Source organism: Cervus canadensis, chromosome 25 (assembly GCF_019320065.1).
Source record: "Cervus canadensis isolate Bull #8, Minnesota chromosome 25, ASM1932006v1, whole genome shotgun sequence".
Taxonomy (NCBI): domain Eukaryota; kingdom Metazoa; phylum Chordata; class Mammalia; order Artiodactyla; family Cervidae; genus Cervus; species Cervus canadensis.
The window spans coordinates 23,523,983-23,549,730 of NC_057410.1; the positions used below are offsets into that span (position 1 = coordinate 23,523,983).

Sequence of the window (25,748 nt, forward strand, 5' to 3'; positions counted from 1 at the left end):
GAGTCAAATCTGGGCCCCTGCAGGGGAAGCCAGGAGTCCTAACTACTGGACCACCAGAGAATTCTCTATAAGGTGATTAAAAAAAAAATTCCAAAAATAAATTTACATTCTCAAATTGTACATTTGAGTACTTTCAAGTCTTGGGGATGACACTGTAATGAGTCACAACGTCTAGCTCACCTGGTTTGTTGGCCAAAGGTGACCCCTATTTTCTGGGGGTCTGGCTGCAGCCTGGGGAACTGAGCTTTGTGCTGTGGGAACCTGAGGGCTTCAGTGGGAACAACGCACAGCTCTGGCCTCCCGGGCCTTGGTTGTTGATGAGATTGCCAACGGTTGCCTGGCCCAGAAGATAAAAACCAAGAGGAGGGACAGAGAAGGCCGGCCTCTTCAGTGGGCCTCCAGAGTCCAGCAGGCTCTACCTCCATCACACAGGTTGCCCTCCAGGGCCCGGTCCCAGTGAAGCTGAGCAGGTGGAGCTTGCCACCCACTTCTCCCTCCAACTATCACCCCGGAGGATTCTGCCATATTCCCTAAGTCATACTCCGGACCTTGCCCTTGGCCCTCTGTCATGAACATTCCCCTTATGTCATTGCTTTAGGTTCTTCCTTTCCTGTTCTCCCCCTTAAAGTGACCATTAGAAGTATTCACTACAATCTTGACCATCAGAATCCTCCCAAGTTTGTTGTTGAGTTGCTAAGTCTTTCCAACTCTTTGTGGCCCCATGGACTGCAGCACTCCAAGATCCTCTATCCTTCACTATCTCCCAGAGTTTGCTCAAACTCATGTCCGTTGAGTAGGTGGTGCTATCTAACCATCTCATTCTCTCCCACCCCCTTCTCTTGCCTTCAATCTTTCCCTGCATGAGGGTATTTTCCAACGAGTTGGCTCTTTACATCAGATAGCCAAAGTATTGGAGCTTCACCTTCAGCATGAGTCCTTCCAATGAATATTCAGGATTGATTTCCTTTAGGATTGACTAGTTTGATCTCCTTGCAGTCCAAGGGACTTTCAAGAGTCTTCTTCAACACCACAACTCAAAAGCATCAATTCTTCAGTGCTCAGCCTTCTTTATGGTCCAACTCTGACAACCCTACATGACTACTGGAAAAACCATAGCTTTGACTATATGAACTTTTGTCCGAAAAGTGATGTCTCTGCTTTTTAATATGCTGTCTAGGCTTGTCAAAGCTTTCCTTCCAAGGAGCAAGCATCATTTAATTTCCATGACTGGTTCTAACTGTTGCTTCTCGACTTGTATACAGGTGTCTCAGGAGACAGGTAAGGTGGTCTGGTATTCTCATCTAAGAATTTTCCAGTTTGTTGTGATCCCCACAAAGGCTTTAGCATAGTCAATGAAGCAGAATAGATGTTTTTCTGAAATTCCCTTGCTTTCTCTATGACGCAACGAATGTTGGCAATTTGATCTCTGGTTCCTCTGCCTTTTCTAAACCCAGCTTGTATATCTGGAAGTTCTCAGTTCATATCCTGCTGAAGCCTAGCTTGAAGGATTTTGAGCATAACCTTACTAGCATGTGAAACAAGCACAACTGTACAGTAGTCTGAGCATTCTTTGGCATTGCCTTTCTTTGGGACTGGAATGAAAACCGACCTTTTCCAGTCCTGTGGCTACTTCTGAGTTTTCCAAATTTGCTGGCATATTGATTGCAGCACTTTAACAGCATCAGCTGGAATTCCATCACCTCCACTAGCTTTGTTCATAATAATGCTTCCTAAGGCCCATTTGACTTTACTTCACACACCAGGATGTCTGGCTCTAGTTTACTGATTACACCATTGTGATTATCCAGTTACTAAGACTTTTTTTCATATAGTCCTTCTGTATATTCCGGGCATCTCTTCTGCTTCTGTTAGGTCCTTACTGTTTCTGTGCTTTATTGTGCCCATACTTGCATGAAATATTCCCTTGATATCTCCAATTTTCTTGAAGAGATTGCTAGTCTTCCCCATTGGTTTCCTCTCTTTCTTTGCATTGTTCACTTAAGAAGGCTCTCTTGCCTCTCATTGCTATCCTCTGGAACTCGGCATTCAGTTGGGTGTATCTTTCTCTTTCTCCTTTGCCTTTTGCTTCTCTTCTTTTCTCCCAAGTTACATACCTATGTAACAGGGACCTCCTAGAGACAACTAGAACTCAAGTAGGCTGAAGAAGACAATATTTAGGGGCAGAAAACTCTCTGAGAATGCTTCTAACAAAATTGTGCTTGGGACTTCCCTAGTGGTCCAGGGGCTAAAACTCCAAGCTCCCAATCCAGGGGACCCAGATTTGATCCTTGGTCAGGGAACTGGATCCCAAATGCTGCAACTAAGAGTTTGAATGCTGCAACTGAAGATCCTGCATGCTGCAAAGAAGATCAACAATCCTGCATGCTGCAGTTAAGACCCAGCACAACCAAATAAATAATTTTGTGACTGACTCTCCCTCCCACAGGCAGTCTGGCTGGGGGCCACCACTGGGAAGATGCTCAGGAAGTGGAGGAGGGTCCACACCCTCATGACCCAAGAGGGTCACATCGCATGTGACGCCTTGAGCTAAGTCAAAGACAGCAGTTGCAAGAAAATATCGCAAGCCCTTCTAATCCAAATCCCTGTTTATTAATAAGGAAGCTGAGGCTCTGGGAGAGGAAGGGACTTGCCCAAGGCCACTGCCTGCCCATGGGAAGACCGCCCTGACACTGGCCAGAGCACTTTTTCTGGGAGGTGGAGTAAGTTTTAAATGTCCTGTTGCCAAGGACACAGCAAAGGTTGCCCTTTCGCCATTCTTATGCTGGCTAGAGTCCCGAGTGCCAGGAAATCCTTGCAATCTCCTCCACTCAGCAACTGGGAAGCAGTTCCAGCTGCCCACAGCTCACACACCAGCGAGGAAACTGAGGCCCAGGCCCTCCTCAAAGGCCAACAGCATGGCAGGCAGAGTCAGGCAAGGCCCTGGGCTCCCTGGCCCATGGGCCATACTGGTCAGAATCTAAACACACACAAAAAACCAGAATCTTACTCTTTCCCACATGACGTGGGTCTGGGCTCCAAGCCCAGCCTTCCTCCTTCTTCTGGGGGTCCCGAGGCCCAAACTCCTGCAGCAGCAGCAGCCCTTTGGCCCCAGCAAGACCACCTGCCCTATGACACGCAGGCGTGAGAGGGATGAGCTCTCAAAGCACAGGGCAGTCGGACGCGGTTGGCTGGGAGGGACGGTAGCCCCGTTTCAGAGTGCTGTCAGGCTGGGCTATGCTCGGGTCTTGAAGAAGCCAGAGTCTCAGAGAGGGGTGCCTGGATTGGCTGGGGCAACCGGACAGGCCTAAGAGGATGCTTATTTCCAGCCCATGGCCTTGGCCCTCATGTGAGAAGCCCAGGACTTTGGGGGCAGGGCTGATGATACATTCTGGAATGCATTTATGTTCTGGCCTATAGGTCCATGAAAGGAAGAAGAGATGGAGAACAATGGCCCAGTCAGAGACTGTCCCAGCCACCAGCCACCATACTGATACTTGGGTGGCTGGTGCCAGTGGTGAGCTCAGAGCACCCCAAGTCTGGGAGGCAGAGCTGTGCAGGCAGGCATCCAGGGCTCAGGGGGGCCAGAGGGCTGCAGCCCAGGGGAGCAGCTGTGGGCCTGAGTGCTTAGGGGTGAGTAGTGAGATCCCATGGCCCCAAGCATCGACTGCTGTCTGGACTTGCCCTCTGGGGCATCTCCTCCCCTCTGTTGGCCTTGTTCTGCATCAGTCTCCCTAGCTGGGTGGTCTGCTCCAGGGGGCCATAACCACCTATCTCATAGGTAGGACTGCCCTATGAAGCCCACAGTGAGTATTTCAAAATAAGAGGGAAAAAAATAAAAAATAAAAGGAGGGACTGCTGTGCCATTCAGTCATGTCTAACTCTCTGAGGCCCCATGGACTGTAGCCCGCCAGGCTCCTCTGTCCATGGAATTTTCCAAGCAAGAATACCAGAGCAGGTTGCCATTTCCTCCTTCAGGGGATCTTCCCGACCCATGGATTGAACCTGCATCTCTTGTGTCTCCTGCATCGACAGGCAGATTCTTTATCGCTGCACCACCTGGAAGGAGACATTTATAGGCAGGGTCTAGCCCCAGAAAAGAAGACAATGTTGGGGTTCAGGAAGATTATCTCTGCATTTCCTCCAGGGACACGAGGAAAGGATTTGGATGGGAAGGCCCATGACATGGGCATGGTTGATACACACCCAGGTCCTTCGCCTGCCCACCCTGTTATTAACCAGTTATGTGACCTTAGGCAAATCTTTGTGTGCCTCAGTCTGACTTTTATAAAACAGGGGTAAAAATACTTGCCTTATCATCAGGGTAAAAATTAAGATAATAGATGAAATAATGAAAATAATGAAAACACTATTCAAAATTAAATCTATTAGCGTGATAAATACTGCGAACAACAGCAACATTAAGAAGATTCATCGTTGCTGCTTGGAAATCAGTGCAGCCAGAGGCCCAGGGCTGCTGGGAACACAGAAGCCGCAAGGAGCATCATGAAAGCAGGTGTGCCTGTACCACCACCACCAGCTCTAACTCCACTGGATGCGATGGAGGGGGCAGCTGCGGCCTCAGCTTCAGGTCTGTGCCAATGGAGCGAGGTCAGGGAGAGAGGAGAGGGAAGCAGGAGCAGCCAGAGGGTTGGGGCACCCCAGGTTGCCCTACCCCTTCACCAGGTCCTGCTCAGCCTGCTGGAGGGGGACCCTCCCTGTTGTGCACCCCACAATTACAGTCCTGGCCTGGTCCCCAGCCTACCCTGGGGGTTGGCAGGAAAACTAAGGATAAGAGGGTAAGGCAGGGGTGTGTGTGTAAATGTTTTAGAGAGGAGGAATCACCCACTCTGTTCCACCTCATCAAATACACACACTTTCCGTCTCTGCTTTCCCCTCTTTGAGATAAAATCTTTTAAAGGCCTGACCTCACATTTCTTCTTTCAGCATGCCGTGAATTCCTCTTCCCACTGCAGCTCTCCTGAAGCTGGGACACACCCTGGGAGCCCACCAGCACACAGCCTGGCCTGCTAAAGCCCACAACGGATGCCACCCATCCACCCCATAGCTGAGCAGCCAGGGAGACAGGTGACTTGGCCCTCAGAGCAAGAGGCCACCGTGACCTGGAGCCTTTCCCTTCGTGGTGGCTCATCCCATCAATGGGGTCTCTGGCTGCCAGTCTGTGTCCTCCTGCCTGTCCTGGGCACAGTTCTCCTGGCAAGGCCTTCCTCGACCAGCTCAAAAGGCGTCCTGCCCCAGTGACTGAGGCAGCTGGAGGTGGCCGGGCAGTCGAGGCGGAAAGGAGATTCCTGCACTGTCAAAGCTCCTTGGGGACATGGGTGTGACCACAGGGAAGAAAAAGAGAAACGCTGACAGAAGATGCCCACCACACTGGGTTTCTACTCTTTGTCACAGGGCTGGTCACCCCTGGGTCTGAAAGGATGAGAAGAGCTGTCCAGCTGGCTGGTCTGGACCTGACCGAAACTTCGACAGAAAATAGGTTTAGGAGACAAGAAAGGCCCTGAAGTCTTGACTCACCGGGTCCACACCTCATGTCATGATTACTCAGCTCTGGAAGCTTCCACGCCCCTGGGTCTTCCATCTCCACCCATGGGCAAGGGCACTGGCTTGGTTATCCTGCCGTCTGCTCCATCCCAGGCTCTCCCTGGAGAGTGGGCTCCCCTAATTCCTTTGAGAAGATGCTGCCCCCGACAGGCAGCAGACACGGGGCAGCCCTCAGCTGTCACCTCAGCTGCAGAGGCAGAGCGGCCGTTTACCTGTTTGTCTCTAAGAGCTGACCTGGGATCTTCACACCCATCTGACACATGGAGAAATGGAAGTGGAGAACTGTTCACTGACTTGCTCGGATTCACTGAGAAACCTGAGGTATGACCCCCCAGTTGGGCTGCCTCCTGCTAAGAGCTCTGACCCTTTCTGGAGGCAGTGTGAGTCCATGACCTCAGGGATGAGAGATCTGGCAGGGGAGGGGTGAGGGAAGAAGGGGGTGTTCAGCCTGAGCCCCTGAGCATGTGCCAGCGGCCTCCCCTCTCTGGGTATGGGACCCGCTTGCTCCATACGCCCCAGGGCCCTGGTACTCAGAACCTGCACCAGGGCATCGCCAAGGCCGAGGGTCCCTCTCAGGGTCAGGCAGCGCACCTCACCCTGCCGAGGCTCGAGGCCACGGGAGCAGAGAGGGCCGTCCCACCTGGAATTTCCTCACGTGAGGGTCCCTGGGCTGGAGGGTCCTCACGGTGTGGCTGCTTCCCAGGGGAGATGTGGAGGACTCAAAGCCGACAGAGCTGACGGGACCACTCATCATAGACATGACTCCCGGAAGCCTCCGCCTCTGCATCCCTGCCTCCGCTCAGAGCACCACCCAGCGGCCGGAGGCAGAAGGCAGGAAGTGGAGTGGCGAGGGGAGGAAGGCGCAGCCTCTCAGACCGCCGTGGACCGCTGAGGGCCACTCTCAGGGCCACTTGGACCAGCCCCCCGCAGGGCTGCAGGCGCCCACAGCCCCTGTGACCAGGGGGCTGAGGCCTGGATGCAGTCAGCCTTGGAGACCATCCCGGGCAGGGGGCGGGGCTCGGCCCTCCCTGCCCCACCCCCAGGGGCTGGCCAGAGAACACAGCCTCTGTCTACTTAGGGTAACAATACAGCTCCTCAGGGACCACCGCTCCTGGACAAACAGCCCTGACCACACCCAGCTGTTTATCGCACAGGCTGTGGAAAGAAAGGCGCCACTGCTCCCCACCTCCACCCGCCGCCTCCCCAGGCAGTGGGCCTGCTCCGGCCACAGGCGTGCAGACACTCAGCCCACCATGGAAACACACCCCAGGGGCCAGAGACGGCTGGACAACAGAGCCATGAAGCGGAGAATCTGGGAAGATCCTGGTGTGGAGAGCTCTCTATTGAACACAGAGAGAAAACGCTCTGCTCTCCCACTCACTCCAGGGCCTCTCTGTCCCCCACTCCTTGGCCTTGGGCCCCGGCTCGTTCCATTCCCAGGTCCTCCTTGGCCACCAGTCATCACGGGGGACGGGTGCCTCCACGCTGCCCGCTCCCGGGCCTCAGGTCCAGTCCTTGGAGAGCCCTGCCCGGCTCGGCCAGCCCGTGGGCCTCCTGGCCCGGCGCGCCCCGGGCTCTCCTGGCGGCCAGTGTCTGCTCCAGCCCAGCCCCTCCTCACGGCTCCAGCTCCCGGGAGAGGCGGGACAGTTCCCGCTGGTTGTCGATGACCTTCAGCTGCTGGACGTAAGCCCAGGTGCTGGCGGGACTCCGGGTGCTCACGGACTGCTCCGAGCCTGGGGGCAGGGAGGGCGGTCAGCACTTTGTAGAGCCCACCTTTCCCCTTCCAAGGGGCAAATCGACCCCCCTGCCCTATGCCACCCAGCCTGCCACTCCCCACAGCCAATCTAGAAGACACCCCACCCCGCCCCCCGGGACAGAACAGCACAGTGGTCAACCGCACAGACTGAAGAAAACAGGCCCCCAAATTATATGCAGCTTAATACCCCTTTTACTAAGCTCAAAAACAATGAAAACTAAAGAATATTTTGTTGTCGTGATATATATATAAGATATTTTAAAGATATATGTATTTTTTTTAATTTTTTTGGTATGTTTTATTATATGTACACATGATAAAACTATTTTTTAAAAACAAGGACATGGGTAACTCAAAATTCAGCATAGTGGTTTCCCTGGGTGGGGAGGGGCAGGAGGACAGGAGAGGGGACCACCACTAGGGAGATGGAAGTTATGGTCAGTGTGCTATTACCAGAATAGATACACACATACAGTAAGATAATGATGACGGTGTGGTATGAACTGTGGATTACAACTAATCCCTTTTCACACAGACTGAAGGCCCATTAAAAGAACACGGGTCTGGAGTAGGAGCACGTGTGTCCCAGCTCTGTCTAACTGCTTATCTAACCAGCTCTACCCCACAGCGGCTTCCACCTGTTTTTTCAAGGCTCCAGTCCATTGTATACCTTTAAGTGGGGATAACACTCTACCTACTTCATACAGCTGTTGTGAACCATTATCAACATCGTGCTTTGCAACCCCGTGGACTGTAGCCCGCCCGGCTCCTCTGCCCATGGGATTCTCCAAGCAAGAATACTGGATCTTCCCAACCCAGGGATTGAACCCAGGCCTCCCTCATCGCAGGCAGATTCTCTTCCATCTGAGCCACCCGGGAAGCCCTTTCATGTATGGATGTGCCTGTAAATGCCAGCCAGCTGTGGCCAGCTTGTCAGCACCCACCCCTGCCCTCACTTACACGTGGAAACCCTGACCGCCTGGCTGTCCTCATGCAGGTGGGAGACTCGGCTTCTGAGCGGTGACAGAGGCACTGGGGGGTGGAGGGGGGAGTCGGTGAGAGACCAGGTTGGTGCCTTGAAGGGGACATCACTCGGGCGCCCACTGGGGACCTGCCCTCTCACCGTTGCTGTGGCTTCGGCAGTGGTGTAGCATCCGTGCGGCTCTGGCCATCATTCTCTGGGGGCCAAGCAAGGACATGAGACCTGATATGAGGGACGGGGCCCTGGCCTGGCCTGGGGGACAGCTGAAGTGCTCCTAGGCACCAGGAGCTGTAGGAGACGGGGCCATGCCTGCTATGCCCCAGCTCACCCAAAGACCCAGCGGGGACCAGGCACTGGGAAGACAGAAGTCAGGGAGGGCTTAGAGAGGAGCAGGCCTGGTGAGGAGGGGATTCTGGGTGAGATAGCTGAGGCCGTCACCCCAGCACTCCCTGGTGGAGACCAGATCCTCTGAGGGCATGCAGTGGAGTAAGGCAGGGGCTATTTTAAAGGAAGTCTTCATATTTATATTACTGAGAACACCTTCCCACCCCCATCCCTTCCAAAGCCATCGTGTCACAGCCTCCAGCCTGTTCCAGCCTCAGATACCCGCTCTCCTTGGACTCACCATCTTCTCAAAGTTGATGAGATTCTCCACCAATGTGTGATTTCCTTCGTGGATGAAGGTCATGTCTACAAAGAGATGGGCCTTGCTCATAGGTCCCCAAACTCCTTCCCCTCCCAGCAGGCAAGCAACGGTGAGGGGCCAATAACAGGGAGGCGAGGGCCTGCCTCCCCCGGCCACGCGACCCTCTTCCTGCCTGCTAACCTCCTGGAGCAATTTCTTTATATCACTTAGGCCTCGTGTCATCGGCCATCTAATGTCTGCGTGTCTTAACTCCGCTTCTACCTGGTAAGCTCCTCATTAACCTTTGTGGCCCCAGGGTGTTGGCACAGTGGAATCATCCAGGGGGTCAGGTGGACACTCTGCGGCAGGGACCGGCGGGATGGGAGCAGGGTGGCAGGGGCTGGTGCCCTTACCTTTGAGAAGAAGGGGCATGAAGGGGATGAGGGGAGGGGAGAGCTTGCTGAGGGCCAGACGGTACACTCGGTGGTTCCACGAGGGGTCCTGAGAGGGAGGAAGCCACAGTGAGAGAGGGAGGGTGGTCCCGCACACTGTGACCCACCACGTGCCACAGCATAACCAAATGCCCACCCGCCAAGGAGAGGCCGTGTGCCCACTCCTTGGAGCTCAGCCTCCTCTCGGCCCCAGATCTTCCCACGGCAGGCTGTGCGGCAGGCAGAGGGACCCGGAGCTGGGATGCCAGGCTGCGTGACGTGGTTTCCTGGCCTCCAGTTAGCCCCCAGGACACGCATGGACATTGTCACAGGGGCTCTGAGGATTCATGGAAAGCTCTTTTCTGCCCCTCTCTCCCCCTGTCCCTCTCTTTCTAGTGGGTATACCCCTTTGTACTTCTTCAGCCCCAGGAGGAGAATTTTCCCCCAGAGCTCTTGGAGCCTCGCTGGTGAAAGCAGCCTGCACCAGCCCTCCCCTGAACACGCTACACCTTTTGCTACCCCCGCTACAATTCCTGGGAGTGGGGGGCTCAGCTCCTCAACTCTTGCCTCAGTTTCTGGCCTAGGCGCCTTGAGTCTCCTGAGGGGCCTCTGACAGACCCCAGAACACCATGGGAGTTGGGTCAAGGCCTGCTTCCTGAGTCCTGAGGCAGGTCAGCAGCCCCCGGGTGGCCCCCTGGCACCTCAGACCCCAGGGCCAGCAAATGCCACAGCAAATGCCACACGGGCCCCTGTACAGCTGCTGAGGCATATAATACACTACCCAGACCCCACAGTGTAAACACCGCATTTCTCAGCCAGGCCCCCAGGCTCACAGGCCAAAGGGAACCGGGCCCTGACCCAGTTGGAAGCCCGGATAGTGGCCAAGGACAGGCAGGGGTGCTGTGCGGAGGAAGCGGGGGGTCGGGCCGGGCTGGGGGGACGGGGAGCACTCACCAGCAGCCTCTCGAGGGCCGAATAGAGCTTCCGGACTTTGTGGGGCAGCCGCTGTGAAGGAGAGGCAGGCGGGGCTGTCACTGCTCTGGGGTTGTGGGCCCTATCCCCAGCCAGGACCCCCAGGAGAGGCAGGGGCCCGACTCAGGACCGGGGTGGGGAGGCCCTGACCTACCCGGCCGATGGCACTCACCTCCCAGGTATGGGCCAGGCGGCTGATGGCCGAGTTGCTGAGACCAAACATGACGGCAAAGAAGGAATTAAGATTCTTTTGCTCCTTGAGGCTGTGAGCAGAAGACCCAGAGACCCTCAGGGGAGGCAGCCACACACAGAGCCCCAGACCCACACCACCCCCCAGGCCACAGCACAAGACCCAGCCAGGCCAGCGCTGCCCTTGCAGGGCCTGGGCCTGTATGGTATGGGGAAGCAGGGGCCCCGCGGGCCCCAGGCAGGCATGAGGGTGGGCGACTTGGCCACACCCTGATCACAGATCGGGTGGTTAGGTAAAGGCACCGTGGGACTCGGCCACCCAGCCCGCCCAGCCCACAGGCACTCACTGGGCCGCCAGTTTGATGAACTTCCTGAGCAGCTGGGCCCGTAGGCCGGGCACGGAGCAGAGACACAGCTCCGTGGCCACCCAGTACTGCAGCTCGTTGAAGCGGCGCATGAAGCGCTCCAGGTTGGCGGTGGTGACGTCCCGCAGGTGCTGGGGGCCCAGCACATAATGGATCAGCTCCACCTGGGCAGGGGGGCAGCACACGAGGTCAGGGCGTGGGGCGGGGTGTCCCCATCGCCCGCTCTCCTCCCCTCCACTCTGCCCCAGCACCTGGTGGATGCTATTGAAGAGGCTCCAGTCGTGGTCTGTGAGCTGGCCCGCCAGCTCCTTGGTGCTCACCAGGTCCAGCCCCTCGGCAGAGCCCACACTGGGCCCCAGCTGCTCGGGGTGTGGGGTCTGCAGGTGGAAGAGTGCTCAGAGAGGTTCCTGGGGAGTCCAGGGGGCATGGTGCGGGGAGAGAGTCTGGGGCCAGAAGTCTGTGCCCAGGGCTGGAGGAATGTCAGGAGGGCAGGGGTGCTGCAGGAGTGGAGGGGCTCCCCAAGGAGGCATGCCCTGACAGCTCCCCAGTGCTGGGGCCCCTCTCCCAGTTGAGAGCTCCCAACAGTTCTCCCCTTGAGACTTCCTCCATCGGCTGAGGCCCACTCTTCTCTCTTCCTCCTTAGGAGCAGCCAGAGCCAGGCCCTGCTCTCCTTTCTATGTGGCCCTGTCCTAGCACCCACCCGCACCACTCCCAAAACAGCCCTTCCCGGGGCCCTGGCGCCCTGCCTGGCCCTACCAGCTCGTGCACTTCCTGTGGATTGACAACAAAGAGCCGCTCGTTAAGCCCCAGGGATGTGGCCACACCGCGGGCATCTGGCTGCAGGCCAACGGCATCTGCAAAGAGAGCAGAGGCTGTGCTGGGTGGGGACAGAGAGGGAGGCCAGGGAGCAACCAGAGGCGGGGTGGAGGCTGGAAGAGATCTCCCAATAGCGGCCCTGGAGTCCTTGGCAGGTGTTCTAAATGCACAGGTGCGCATGCCCACACATGCACAGGGGCAGCAGGGCCTGAGGACAATGAGAGAGGAGTCTTAGTGAGACAGGCTGACACTGGGCAATGCTGGAGCCTCCCTGAGCCCCAGCTTCCTCCTTTGTCAAAAGCAGACACCAAGATTTCCCGTGACTACTCATAAGTCAAATGAAGTCATTGATATAAATAGCGCTTACAAGGATATGATACATATACAAGCCCTTTGAAAATTGGGAAATGCCTTACAGAAATCTTTGTGTGGATTTTCTTTTTGTGTGTGTGTGTGTGGATATTCATCAGCTCTTGTGGGCTGGGACTGTGTTTTCATTCATGTTTGAGTCCTCAGTCCCTAGACCAGTAGCCTCCAAAGTAAGGTACACAAGACCATCCATGCATCCAGGAAAAAAATATTAGCACTTACATTGATTTCCGTTACCTGTTTTGCATTTGGTCTGTGTGTTGCTCTATGATCACGTAGCAGTACTGTAGGAGTGTGTGTATGTGACTTGCCAGGAAATATACACAAACAAGGGAGTTTGTAATAAAATACTGACTACTGACATAGTGAGTGAAGTCGCTCAGTCATGTCCGACTCTTTGCGACCCCGTGGACTGTAGCCTACCAGGCTCCTCCATCCATGGAATTTTCCAGGCAAGAGTACTGGAGTGGGTTGCCATTTCCTTCTCCAGGGGATCTTCCCAACCCAGGGATCAAACCCAGGTCTCCCGCATTGCAGGCTGACGCTTTACCATCTGAACCACCAGGGAAGCCCTGGCATAGGTGTCCATCAAAGCAATCAGTGCTCTAAACAGAGCATGGCATGTAGGGTCTCCATTAACACTGGCTTTGGACAACTGCAACTTGCCAAGTGGCCACCAGAGGGCAGTGCTTCCCAGAGAAGCACACAGGCACAGGTGCCCTCATCATCTTGCCTTCCTGAAGGAAGGAGGTTTGCTGGTCTCCCTGCCACTCCTTGCCATTATTCTCTGCATGACCATCTGCTTACCCTGGGCTCCAGCCGTCATACCCATGCTGTGTCTTTCATGGAAAACAGTGGTTTTTAATGTCCCAAGTTCTCTAAAGGCAGGTCTTAATAATACTCATGCTGCCATACTCTGAGCACCAACTTTATGCCAGGTCCCATGCTAAGAGCTTCAAACACAGTGGCTCATTTAATAGCCACAGCAGTCCTAGGTGATAGGTCGTTACAGCGCTCATTCAACAGACAAGGAAATGGAAGCTCACAGAGGTCAAACAACTTGGGCAGGATCATATAGACAATAAGCAGTGGGTCTGGGATTACAACTCAGGTCTGGGAGTCCACAGTTCAGGCTCTTAACCATCAAGCTGCTCATCTTACCTGCCATGGTACCTCTGCCTCCTAACGTGCTGCTGGCCCATAGATGACCCTCTAAGATGTTGATGGACTAAATGAGCAACTACCTAAATTCAAAGTCTGTCTATGTACTCAACGGGTGAGCCTGGGAAAAATCACTGAATCCATTTGAGCTTCAGTGTCCTTGTCTGAAAATAGGATAAAAGTACCCATCTCATAAGATGGCTATTAGGATTAAATAAATATGTAAGCATGATAATAATGTCAGGCATCCCTGGTGGCTCAGTGGTAAAGAATCCACCTGCCGAGCAGGAGACGCAGGTTCGATCCCTGGGTCTGTGCCCATCGCCTGGAGCAGGAAATAGTAACCCATTCCAGTATTCTTGCCTGGTAAATCCCACAGACAGAGGAGCCTGGCGGGCTACAGTCCATGGGGTCGCAGAGAGTCATACATGACTTAGCAACTAAACAACAAATGATAACAATGAAATAGTAGCTAATATCTATGTAGAGCTGTCAAACATCATTCTAAACACTTTTATAGATTAGCTCATTTAACCCTCACAAGCAGGCACTTTTTCATCCCCATTTTATAGATGATGAAATGGAGCACAGAGAGATTAAGCATCCTGCTGGGGGACAGAGAGAAGGGAGCCAGAGGGCTGGGCTCAAATACTGGCAGCAGGCTTCAGAGTTCATGCTCTTCAGCACGACATGCAAAGCACATTGAAGAGATGCAATAAGCCTCCCATAACTGCTAACTACCATTAACATTGACAAAGATGGTGATGATCTTAATTCAGGGGGTGGGCATAGCTCTGAGGGGGCCCCCTCCCTCGGGGCCACCCTACCCAGAGACACAACTCACCACCTGCCGAGTTGACCTTCACCAGCACCTGCCCCTTCGTCCAGCTGTCCTCCTGGGCCAACGCTGCCATCACCTCTCTCACTGAGGCCGTCACAGGCAGCTGCAGGGTTAGCACAGAGTGGTCTGGCCGGCAGATGTCATAGGGGACTGGAGAGGAAGATGGGACTGAATTGTGGGAGGGAGCCGCCTGGTCTCCCCACCTCAGCAGGGAGAAGGCAGTGACTGCAGCAAGGGAGGGTCCCAAGGAGGTGGGTAACGGTACTAAGGAGAAGCCTGGGCAGGCAGGTGGGAGACCCTGAGGTGAGCAAGGGGGGAGCCTGAAACAGAGACCCCCAAGGAGCACAACATGCCATCCTGGGCCAGGTACCCCAAAGTCAAGGGTGGTGAGAGCAGGGTTCGAGCTCTGCCCCGGCTGACTCGGACCACCAACCTTTGTCCCCAACTCTGATGGCACAGTTGCTGCTGGGGAGAGGCTCGTCCTGGCTGGGGAGCCAAACAGGTACATTCCGGGCCTGAGAAGGAGAGGAAGTAAGGACCAGAGGACACAGGAGAGCCTGCAGGGACGGGGAGGGGCCTGTCACCCGGAGCATGGGTCCCACACAGCACACACACCACCTAAGGGATCTGCTTGTCCCGCAAACCCGGGACAGGTAAGGCGCTGGGAACCTGGGGACTGAGGCTCCCAAGGGAGATAGCAGAGCTCAGAATGAGTCTGTGCCCCTCTATATGTGTGTCACCCCCTCTGCCAAATGGGCCCAGAGCCTCTCTAATCTAAACACAAGGCAGCTGTTGATCCTGGTCTTTTCCTCCTTCAGCTACCATTTGCTGTTTTCTACATGCTTATTTTAAGTATCTAAATATGCATAAAAGCCCTTTGACAAAATATTATTATCCCCATTTTACAGATAAAATCAGTGAGGGCTCAGAGAGGTTAAGTAACATACCCAAAGCAGCACAGCTGCTAAGTGGCCCAGCTGAAATCCTAAACCTGCCCCCCCGCTCCCCCTCCCCCGTGCTCTTGTCCACCAACACTCAACTGTGTCAGCTGCCCCATAACCCTTCCTCCAAGGCCCCACCACAATGGGCTCTTGGGGGGCCCCCACTGCCCAAAGGCCTCCCTCACACAGCTCCTCTGCCCACCAACTATTCTTTCCAGATTTTGTACTATTTTCCTCCTCCCAACACTAAAGGCAGCAGATGAGGTTTAGACCTTGGTCCATGGTTCTTCCCTGGATTTCCAAATCTCTGCACTCCCCTCAGAGCTCCTCCCAGCATCGTGTACCAATGACCCCCTTCTCCCCGCCCCCAGCATATGGAAGACTCTTAAAACCATACCACTGGGCATTGAATTCTCTTGCAGACTTTGGTCTCAGTATCTTCCATATCTGTTCTGCATCACCCCAAATACTCCTCGGATCCCCTCATCCTGCCTCCCAGGCTACTCTTCTGGCCATTCCCCTGGGTTCAAGGCTCCTGCTTCCCCCTGCTCCCCTCCCCCACTTCCCCACAGAGTATCATCTAGTTCCGGGGTCTCTGTGTTCCCCCTTCTGCAGCCCAGGCCATCCCCAGATCCACCAACCTGTATCACCTCACGCCTTATCTACTACAACAGTGCAACTATTCTCCGCCAGCCTTGCCTCTTGGGTGCTTCCCTCCCTCCCACTTCCATCTGCCTGACCAGAGCCAGATTAACCTTCCTATCACAGCGTCCAGGCCACCATTGTCTGTTGGATAAAGCTCAGGCTCCCCAGCTGAACTATTCAATATGCAAATCCCATCTTGTCAATCCTGGGCTCAAACACCTCCAATGGCTTGCAATGGTCAAAGGACAAAGGCCAGGCCCCTTTCCGTGGCCCACAGGGCCCCACCTGCTCTGGCCCCTCCAGGGCTCCCTCAGGAGGTGGGCTCCCTTCCCCACACCTGCCTGCAGCCTCTGTGCCCTCCACCCTCACTCCCTGCACCTCCCAGTTCCAGTGGTTGCTTCTCCCTGACCCCGATCCTTTCCTTTTCAGCCCTTTCCTTCCTGCCTCCAGAGACCCCATCTTTGTCCTTATTCAGCATGAGGTTGCTCTGCAGCTCTGTCCCCCACTTCCCCGTGAGCCCCCCGAGGACAGAGTGGCTCTTCCAATGCCCTACCGCATCCTTGGCATGCCTTAGGTGCTAAGGATGCGGTAGGAGATTGGGAGAGCCACCCGGGCACCTAAGGCATGCCGCCTGCCCTTCATTGAACATCAGCAGCAAGAGTTCAAGGCCCCTCAGGGATGGAGCCAGCATTCTAGTGGGCCGGGAGAGACACCAGCAGACAATTAGCAACGAGACAACTAAACAAAGAAAACAGTTCCACTGGGACAAGGCTTTGAGAAAACCTTTGAGGACACCTTGGAGCGGAGCCAGTGGAGGAAGGGCTCTCACAGGGAGATGGGAGGGGCCGGCAGGTAGGGGCAGGAGACAAGGAGGGAGGGAGCCTCACCTTCAGCAGAAGAGGACTTAGAGGAGGAAGGGGGCAGGATGAGGTGGGAGAGGCAGCTGGGCCCTGCAGGCCCACATGAGGCATTTGGGTTTGATTCTCACTGCGAGTCTCCACAGGCAGCCCCAACCTACCTTCCCAGTCCTCCCCACCCCATTCTTCAAATCTCACTCCAGTCAGGACTCCTCCTCCCACTTTCCTCTCCCAGCCCACTGCTGGGGATGGCACTGGCCCCCAGGACCCCCGGGGTTTCAGAGATGCCTCCAGGCACCAGCCCTGACCTGCCAGGCGGGAAACTGCTAACTGGCCCGAGCTGTGAGCATGAGTGGGCTTCCCAGGGGGCACTAGTGGTAAAGAACCCGCCTGCCAATGCAGGAGACATAAGAGATGTGGGTTCAATCCCTGGGTCAGAGACCTCCAGGAAGATCCCCTGGAGGAGGGCATGGCAACCCATTCCAGTATTCTTGCCTGGAGAATCCCATGGATAGAGAAGCCTGACGGGCTACAGTCCATGGAGTCACAAAAAGTTGGACATGACTAAAGCAACTTAGCTTGAATATGGACCAGATGGAATAAAACCCCTTGTGGGGGTGGGGAGGAGTGACCTTAGACCTCTGTCTCCTGCAAGGCCCAGCCCCAGTGTCATACGCAGCCCGAGCTCCATGATCACCTAACCCAGACCAAGGATGTGCCTGTGTTTGAGGGGGACCTTCCCATGCAGAGGGGCCTGGAGGTCCTTGGAGGAGGGGGAAATCAGGGGCCTAGCAGAGGCGCGAGGAGCCCACTCGGGACGGACACCTTCATCTGAGGAGACGTGTTCCCACAGCCGTTCTCCAACCTGTGGAGCAAGTGAGAGGGAGGTGAGGCTGGGGGCAGGATTCCCCAGCAGGCAGGACGATGCAGGCTCAAGAGCGGAGGGGTGCCCAGGCTCTGGATGCCCCCCACTGTCACCAGAGGCTCAGAGGTTGGCAGACTTGGAGAGGATGACCCAGAACAGGCACGACTTGAAATCCAGCCCCTGGATCCTACGATTTCCCCAGGCCAGCAGGGGAGGGAAGGAGCTCCAGGGAGAAAGAGACCCAGTGTGGTGTCAGCTCAGGGAGGCCACATGTGAGCTCTCCCCGAACCCCAGCTGCCCCCCACGGGAGGCCTGGGAGGGCGGGAAGGTCTGGGAGCGCGAGGTAAAGGCTGGGAACTTGACTGGGTGGAGCAGGCGGAAGCTGGCACCAAGGGTGCTCAGCAATAGGTAGGAGCCAGTGAGCAGCGCAGGTGTGCGGGGCGGTGGGAGGATGACACAAATGACCGCGGGCTGCCTGAGCATGGACGGACGCGTGACGGGAGGGTGCAGAGCAAGAGACTGGGGAGGACGTGCACTGAGATGAGCAGGACTAGACAAGTGAGCCAGCACGGGGTTTTACAGGCAGCAGCCGAAGCCCTGGGGGTGTGGGTGGGGGTGGGGTAACGGGCTCAGGGCGGCACAGCTGCAGAGATGCAGCCTGGATTTAAGCCACGTGTTCGCCCCCCCAAGCCGGGGCTCCCAGCTCCTGCCGCACTGCCCATCCTGCCCGCCCGTGACAAGCTCACTTGAGCCAAAGCATCACCTGTGGTGTCGCCGCCTCTCTGGCCACTGTTCCCGCAGCAGGTTGCTAAGCCGGGCGTCCCTGCTCACCAGGTCCGACAGTTTCTGGGGGGGAAGCCAAGGTTCACTGAGACCCCCGTGTCCATCCCGGGCAACCTGGCCCAGCCCCGCCTGGCTCCCAGGTACCTTGAGGAAGCTGGTGGCCACAGGGTCGGTGCGGAGCGTAGGGCCGTACAGGGTCACCCACTGACTGACCAGCCGCAGGATCTGCTGCCTCTTGTTGCAGATGTAGGAGCTGCGCTCCTGCTCGCTGCCCCCCGCGGGCTCCGCGTGGAAGGTGGGTCCCAGTCAAGGGAACCGCAGTGTCCAACAGGACCACCCACCACCCCCAGGAACGGGCACAGGAGGGCAGGACACCCGGAGCCCGTGAAGGGGCTGGGCCTGGAGGGTTCAGTACAGCCGTGTTGCGGGGGCATCCCTCCTCCCCGTTCCACACACCGTCCCCACCCCTGGGGCTGGAAGGATATTGGTGCAGGAGGGCAGCGCAGAGCTGAGCAGTGGGCATGAAGACGCTGTGGGTCAGGAGGAAGTCACTGAGGAATGTCTCTGTGAGGCAGGGACAGGGGACAGGTGAGGGACTCAGCGGTCAAGTCTCCTGACCTCAAGTATATGCATAACCGGGGTATCCTCTTTACCAACCCCGACACGGGCCAGGGAACAGCAACATCCAGTCCCTGTCACAGCACTCCCCACACAAGCCAAGAACACAGGAATGAAAACTTCTGGCCCGCTGACCAAAGAGACTGATCAAGCTCCTGATGAGGTCAGATGCACGGTGCCTGGCCCTCTCCCAGGCGGTGCTGACCGCTCTCTGAGTCAGAAACCAGGCAGGGTGTCTCCCGCCCCTACCTGTTGGGTCATGAGCGCTGGAGTCAGGCCGCATGGCCTCCAACAGAAGTTCTAGGATCTTCTCTGGGGTGCCAGACATCACCGTATACCTGGCAGAAACAGCCGGTCCATAGCACTTGAGCCCCGACTCCCCCTCCCGCAGCTGGGGCAGACATCAAGAATCAATCCTATCACTCATCCCTATTTGCCAGCCCTCTGCCCACCCCCATGTGGCGGAGGGGGAACTAACTCGGGGGATGCATCTTAATCCCTGGAGGCCTCTCCACCCTCTGTGGGCAGGTGTATGACACAGAGAAGGGAGTAAAGCCCGGGAAACAGAAGGAGAGAAGGTGGGCAACAGAGATGGTATGGAGAGGTGGCATGGCGGGTGTGTTACCGGTTCCTGCCTGGGGTTGGGGGACGAGAAGGGCCAGTGCCCTGGGAGGTTCTCTCCAGCACTAACACCACTTTGCCATGTTCTTCCAGCCTCATGGTCTTTGCTTCCACATCCTGGAGAACAAGTCACACCTGATGCTCAATACACAACCACAGCTCCTTTCCCCAATCTAGGGCCTCTCCCTCTGCCTCCCCCATTCCCAACTCCGAGCCCCACAAGGCTCCCACAAGGACCCGCAGCCCTTCTCCCTCCCCAGTCGATGCCCACGACCTTAGATGTGTCCCTCACTGCTGACTATCGCCCAGCCTGAGCCCCTCCTCCAGCCCATCCCTCCCAGCGCTCCTTCAGTGGATCCCACTCTCCATCAGGCCGCCTCCCCCTGCACCCTAGACCCCCAAGCCCTCTGTCACCTCACCCCTGGTCTCCCACCAGAGCCAGGGTTCCCAGGGCTCGCTGAACCTCCTCTGCGTGCCACGCACCTCCTCACACATCCAGAGTTGGGCTCCCGCCTCTGGCCACCATCCCCAAGGTTTCCACCTCCGACCTCTCCCTACCCCTCAAAGCCTCCGTCTGGTCCCTCCTCCTTGCCCCACACCACTTCTCCCGACACGTGTCCCTGCCCTCCCCACCCCCAGCAGCAGCACCTTGATGATACGGTTGAAGTCCTGCTTGTCCACGCGAAGGAAATGACAGTTGTCTTCCCCCAGGATGATGGTGGCTGCCCGGGGTGCGTCGTTCACCAGAGCCAGCTGTCCGAAGTCGTCTCCCTCATGCAGGGTGGTCACCAGGCCCTGCAGCCAGGCCCGAGTTACAGCCCAGCCCCCAGCCCTCACCGGGACAGACCCAGAGCCACCGAAGCAGGAGGGGACCTGAGAGACTGGCAGCCTTGGGGCCATTAAAGGCACTGCCCACGAGGACAAGGACCAGTGACCAGCTCCACCCCAGGGGCTGGGCACGGAGGGCAGACTCACCTTGCCATGGGTCACCACGTTGACCGAACCCTTCCAGATAATGTACCACGAGGTGCCCTTGTCCCCCTGGCTGAACACTGAGAGAAGCAGCACAGATCAGACATGCCCCAGGCACCCATCGCTTCTTCCCTGTGGCCTCCGCCCACGTCCAGGCAGGACTTACACACAGTTCCTGCCTTGCTATGCGGTTCAAAGAGCAGGACTGCAGCCAGTTCCCGCTTCACCTGTGGGCAGGGGGACGAGAGTCAGGGAGGTGAGTCCGGGGACGAGGGGCCAGGGGAGGAGGTCAGGTCCAAAGCCACGCATGCTCGGGGGGACAGAGCTGTGATGAGGTCAGGTGACCTGGGATTCAGCAGGAGACAAAGCAGGGGAAGAAATGGGCAGAGAGAGCCAGAAGGGCCTTCGGACAAGGATGCCATGCTGGGGACAAGACATCAGGCTGAAGTCTCCAGGCCACAGGTGGAAGGGGAGGGGGGTGTCTTCTGGCCTGGCAGGGGTCACAGGACGGGAGGTTTGGGGGAGGGCAAGGTGGGGCGGGGCCAGGGGCTGACCGAGTTCGAGAGGTGGGCCACGGCCTTGATGTGCAGCAGCTCCTCAAAGATGAGGTCCAGCTCCTCGTCTGTGCGCTGACCAGGGCTGTGGGCAAAGGGGACCAGGAAGAAATGATGAACTATGAGCCAGGTGCGGGGAGCCACAGCGCCCACTCAGCCTGGGCCGGCCAGGGCTGTTTATCAATAACGGGCCAGCCTTTGATGGGAGTACACCATGCTCCAGACACTGGGCCAAGCACTTTACATATGACTTCATCCCACCCTCACAACAACCCATGATGTGGGCTATCGTTATCCTTTGACAGAAGAGGAAGCTGGCCAGCAGAGACCCAAGGACATAGAGCTAGTAGCCAGTGGAATTGGAATTTGAACCCAGACCTGCCACAACTGTCTTGGCCACGGATGCTTCTCAGAGGGGGCAGGGTCACTGGAGGCCACAGGCCTCAGTTACAGAGGAAGGACCAGGTTCAGAGGGGGCAGGAGGGCTCGAGATCACACGGCATGTCCGTGGCAGGTGCAGACCAGAGTTCAGGCCTTGGGTCTCACCAGGGTCCTATTCCTCCACAAGAAGTCGAGGCTCACTCCCCCTCAGGGGGAAACTACGGAGTCTGAGAGCAGGGTTTCACCCACTTACGGCTTTCGAAGCGCTACCGTGAGCAGGGCATCAGGCCCCCGCTGGGACAACAGGGCCAGAGCCTCCACCAGCTCCTCCTCCAGCTCATGGATGCCCACAGGCTCTGGCTCCGGCCCAGGGAAACGGTAGAACTGGGTGTCTCGGTCCTGGAAGGCCCAGTCGTGTTTCACTGTGGGGCAGAGGCCCAGGCGTAGGGGAGGAAAGGAAATTGAGGCCACATAGGTATGAGGCTTCCACTCAGATGCCCAGCACAGGCCTGCTCCCCAGGACTGCCTGACACTGGGCACCCACCCACCCAGGGCTCAGGCTCACCATGGCAGAGGGCGCCTTCATCCAGGAGCACCTGGCAGATACCCACGGCTTGGCTCCGGGAGTGGACGCCCAGCCCCAGGGCCAGGATCCCATCCACCAGCTCCCGGCCGGAGCAGCACTGCCTGGGAGGGGAAGGGGACAGGGCAGGGAAAGGAGATCAGAAGGCAGGAGGGAGAGAGGGGAGGGAGGAACTCCATCCGAATGGCACCTTCTAGAGCTAGCAGCAAGGCTGGGTCCAGAGCCTGGACAGAGTGAAAAGGAGAGAAAACTGCTGGGGGTGGCGGGGAGGTGGGCAAGGAGGCAGCCAGGGCCGCCACTCACCGGTGGAGCCGGAGGTGGTACTTTCTGTCTCGGATGAGGTTGGGGCAGTTAGCCAGGAGGTGTCGATGCAACTGCTTTCCTGCCCTGAGCACCCGCTCCGTGGAGGCCTGGAGGAGGGAGGCACAGCCAGCTGGCTCAAGACCTGAGTCCAGGTGTGCGGGCCCCCTCCCAGCCCCGCCCCTCTGGACTCATACCTGCTCCAGGCTCACACTGAAATCCAGGGACTCCTCGCTGCTGGTAAGTGGTGTCTGAAGGCAGGGGGAGTCTGAGTGTTAGTGCCAGGCCTTGAAACCCAGCTCTCGGGCCCCTCTACCACGACTCCCAGCCCCAGCCCAGTTCTTGACTCCAGTCATTCATTTAGGTAACGGTTCAACAAAGACTCACTGGGTACCCCCCCATATGCCAGGCATCTGCCTCATCGCCACCCTGCAGCCCTATTACTAGACCCATGTCTTCCTTCATGACTCCATCAGCGCATCCCCAGGGATAAGGTCCCAGCTCTGCCTCCTCAGGGCCCAGTGTGCCCAGGCATCCAGGTAATTCAGCGTGTAGGGGAGGGGCACAGTGGAGCCGGGGGAGCATGGGGATGTAAGATAAGAAGGCCAGGAAGTAAGCAGCTCAAGAGGTCCGGAGGCCCATCGCCTGATGCCGAGCCAGGGTCGGTCCCCAGTCACAGGACTACAGACAAACCTCCTGCCTTCTGTGGGCCTCGATGCAGCCTGGCAGTTAAAGACACAAACCCTGGAGCCGACTCCTGGGTTCCAATCCCTGCTCCTATGTAACCCTGAATACATGATTTAATCTCTCCCTGCCTATAAATCTATAAAACATTCATAATAACGACTCAAGCTTTGGAAAGGATTACCTGAGTTAATAGAGATCAAATGTTTAAAGCACTGACTGGCATATACATATAGTTGTGTGTACACGTTAGATATTATTACTCATCTGTGAAGCACAGGGCGGGCTGCCTGCTGGAAGGCCCTTTATTCTCCTCGATGCTGCTGCTAGTCCCTAACCCTGCAAACGTGAGTCAGACCTGGCAGTACATGGGATGGCTCCAGAAACGGCGTTTATGTAGAATCATTGGTGAACAAGATTTCCCTGCCCTTGGCATCTATCGGGCCATCCAGAACTCGCAGGCCTGTTCGCCCTGGGATGTCGGCCATAAAAGCTTCCAATGCTCCTCTCCTCCTGCCACCTGAGAACTGGAATTTGTGAACACCCCTGAGCAGGATGCCCTACCCTCTAGGAGCCCTCCCAAAGGCAGGCACTGGACAGTTCATACACTATGTCTTTCTCGTGATTTCATCCGACTTCACAGAGAATAGGTTCAGACGGGAAGCAGGCAGAGCAGGCAAGGTCAGTCCTCCTTGACTTAATCAAGAAACAAAACTCTAGAGGTGATGTGCCCTGGTAACTCAGACACATAGCCAGACAGCCAGGGATAAACTCGAGCTCCTACCAGAAGTGCTTACATTCTTGGTCTCACTCCACCGGGTACACCTGCCTGTTTCCTCTCCCTCCCCTTCCTTCTCTCCGCAGCCTCCCCATCAGCACTCAGGGCCTGAAGAGGACCTGGTCTGGGGCCAGAGCCCTCTCCCCCGGACCCAGCATCTTCCCACTGTGTGCCGGGCAGAGGCCTGAGGTCCGACATGCGTAGGCGCCTGGCCCAACACCGGGCGGAAGTCACTAGGTGTCCCAAAGGTATCCTTACCCCAGTCATGGGGCCCATCCTAGTGCCAGACATGGCCCTGGAGACTCAGCGATAGGACAGGAAAAGAGGAGGAGCCAAGGAGGGAGGAAGGGCAGGAATGCTACCCGGCCAGCCTCCTGTGTTGGAACAAACAGTGCCAAGAGCTAATGACTTGTTGTTGCTCATGTCAGAGTACCCAGGTGGCCCCAGTCCCCCCAGCGCTCCTCGGTGCCCAGGACCCAGGCTCCAGCACACATTCCCTTCCTGGTATTATTCTGACCCTGGAGGGCACATCAGGAGGGGAGGTGCCCGGTCACATGGCCAGTCTGGTCAAGACTCAGATCTCAGATCCGCAGGCCTCGCTTCAACCATTTCCTGTCCTGCCCCAGGGGACGCGCAGGAGGCTCAGAGCTGGAACGCTGGCCCATCAGAGCTGAGGAAGAGACCTGAAGGCATCCCTCTTATTTTCCCAAAAAAAGCAGCAGGAGCCCAGAGAGATGAAGTAACTTGCCCAGAGTCACACAACTGCTTAGAAATGTAAGATCCTACTGGAAAAATTGTTATCAACGCTGAACCAGAAGTAGGTGTTTGTCTCCTGTTTCCTGGCTAGAGAAAAGGAGGCACAGAGGTTATGTAACCTGCCCTTTTCAAGCTGGTAAATAGGGGCACCAGAATTCACCCTGTGCCCATCTGATTCCAAAGCCCATGATCTTAGCCACTAAGCCCTACCATCTCCCATGGAGCCTCCACGGTGCTGGGCCTCCCCCATTGTGTGCTATGGACTCGGAGGTGGTAAATTCTGTCCTCAGGAATGTTCCACGGGCAGGGAAGTTTGAAAAATCCTGGATTAGACGAAGTTCCGTATGTGTGTCATCACAGTCCCTCTGAACCCCTGCCGTGGGGTCCATGTCCATGGTCCCCTGTGCATGGGGGCCTCCTGGGATCAGGGTGGGGGTCCTATTTAGGGACTGCGGTCAGGTGTGTGGGCTCTGGAGTCAGGTGCCTGGGTTCAAATCTTGGTTCCCCAACTACCAGCTTGTTGTGTGACGCTGGGCTGCTTATAAAGCTCTCTGTGCTTCAGCTTCCTCGTCTATAACATGGGGTTGGTGGCAACAGTACCTATCCCATAGGGTAATTTTGAGGATCAAATGAGTTAATTAATAATATGGAGCATTCAAAGCCATGCTTGCTTTGCAGTAATTACTTACTCAATGGTAACTTAATATAAGTATTCTTTCATGATGGGCAGCTATCACCTGGACACGGTGCAAGAAATGCTGTACTTTGACTGATGCTGTACCTGATCTGATGCCCCCGAGTGTCAGCCAAAAGCAGTGGCTGGTGTGGGTACAGGGGAGGCCCTCATCCACCACCTCCTATCAGGTTTGGACAGGAAGGGCTCAGGGTGGAAGAAGAGCTCCTAGTTAGTTTCCCTGCACAGCGTCATGGCCTGCACCACCCCCTCCCTGTCACCGAGTGTCCAAGTCACACTGGAGGGGCAGGCACAGAGCCAGACAGCCACATGGGGACCCGTCAGACCAGTTCCCTTAGGCCACGGCTAGGGTCTTGGGCCAGGGCTGTGTGCGATGGGACTGGGAAAGGATGCATGAGGCAGGTGAGGTTCTGGAGTGTCAGTGGTACCTTCTGTAGCAAGAGAAAATGCACCACACACTTGAACTCTGCAGCCAGACTGTCTCGGACCCAAGTCCAGTTTGTCTCTTAGCAGCTGTGTAACCCTAGACTGTCACTTAGCCTCTCTGGGCTTCTGCTTTTGCATCTATAAAATGAAATGATGGCTATCATTTAGTAGCTATCTCTCAGGGCTTCTGTGAGATTATTTGATGTGATTAAAGCTCATAA

General features: G+C 56.4%; 1 protein-coding gene across 3 annotated transcripts in view; it reads right to left on the reverse strand.

Annotated features, from left to right (window-relative positions):
* Positions 1-6,873: 6,873 nt before the first annotated feature.
* The window catches only part of RAPGEF3 (Rap guanine nucleotide exchange factor 3), a 29,244-nt gene continuing 10,369 nt past the window's right edge, over positions 6,874-25,748 (reverse strand). For all 3 annotated transcript variants that reach the window (XM_043447402.1, XM_043447400.1, XM_043447401.1), the window contains exons 3-28: positions 22,387-22,440; positions 22,193-22,299; positions 21,872-21,993; positions 21,560-21,728; positions 20,926-21,010; positions 20,538-20,598; positions 20,375-20,451; positions 20,048-20,194; positions 19,404-19,516; positions 19,028-19,116; positions 18,646-18,724; positions 18,305-18,455; positions 18,141-18,223; positions 17,338-17,377; positions 14,503-14,584; positions 14,073-14,219; positions 11,639-11,736; positions 11,134-11,259; positions 10,865-11,046; positions 10,501-10,591; positions 10,311-10,361; positions 9,339-9,426; positions 8,926-8,990; positions 8,442-8,496; positions 8,279-8,350; positions 6,874-7,295 (exon numbers count right to left, since the gene is read on the reverse strand). In XM_043447402.1, coding sequence (XP_043303337.1) covers positions 7,177-7,295; positions 8,279-8,350; positions 8,442-8,496; positions 8,926-8,990; positions 9,339-9,426; positions 10,311-10,361; positions 10,501-10,591; positions 10,865-11,046; positions 11,134-11,259; positions 11,639-11,736; positions 14,073-14,219; positions 14,503-14,584; positions 17,338-17,377; positions 18,141-18,223; positions 18,305-18,455; positions 18,646-18,724; positions 19,028-19,116; positions 19,404-19,516; positions 20,048-20,194; positions 20,375-20,451; positions 20,538-20,598; positions 20,926-21,010; positions 21,560-21,728; positions 21,872-21,993; positions 22,193-22,299; positions 22,387-22,440 — 2,553 coding nt within the window. In that variant the 3' untranslated portion in view covers positions 6,874-7,176. The remainder of the gene's footprint in view (positions 7,296-8,278; positions 8,351-8,441; positions 8,497-8,925; positions 8,991-9,338; positions 9,427-10,310; positions 10,362-10,500; positions 10,592-10,864; positions 11,047-11,133; positions 11,260-11,638; positions 11,737-14,072; positions 14,220-14,502; positions 14,585-17,337; positions 17,378-18,140; positions 18,224-18,304; positions 18,456-18,645; positions 18,725-19,027; positions 19,117-19,403; positions 19,517-20,047; positions 20,195-20,374; positions 20,452-20,537; positions 20,599-20,925; positions 21,011-21,559; positions 21,729-21,871; positions 21,994-22,192; positions 22,300-22,386; positions 22,441-25,748) is intronic.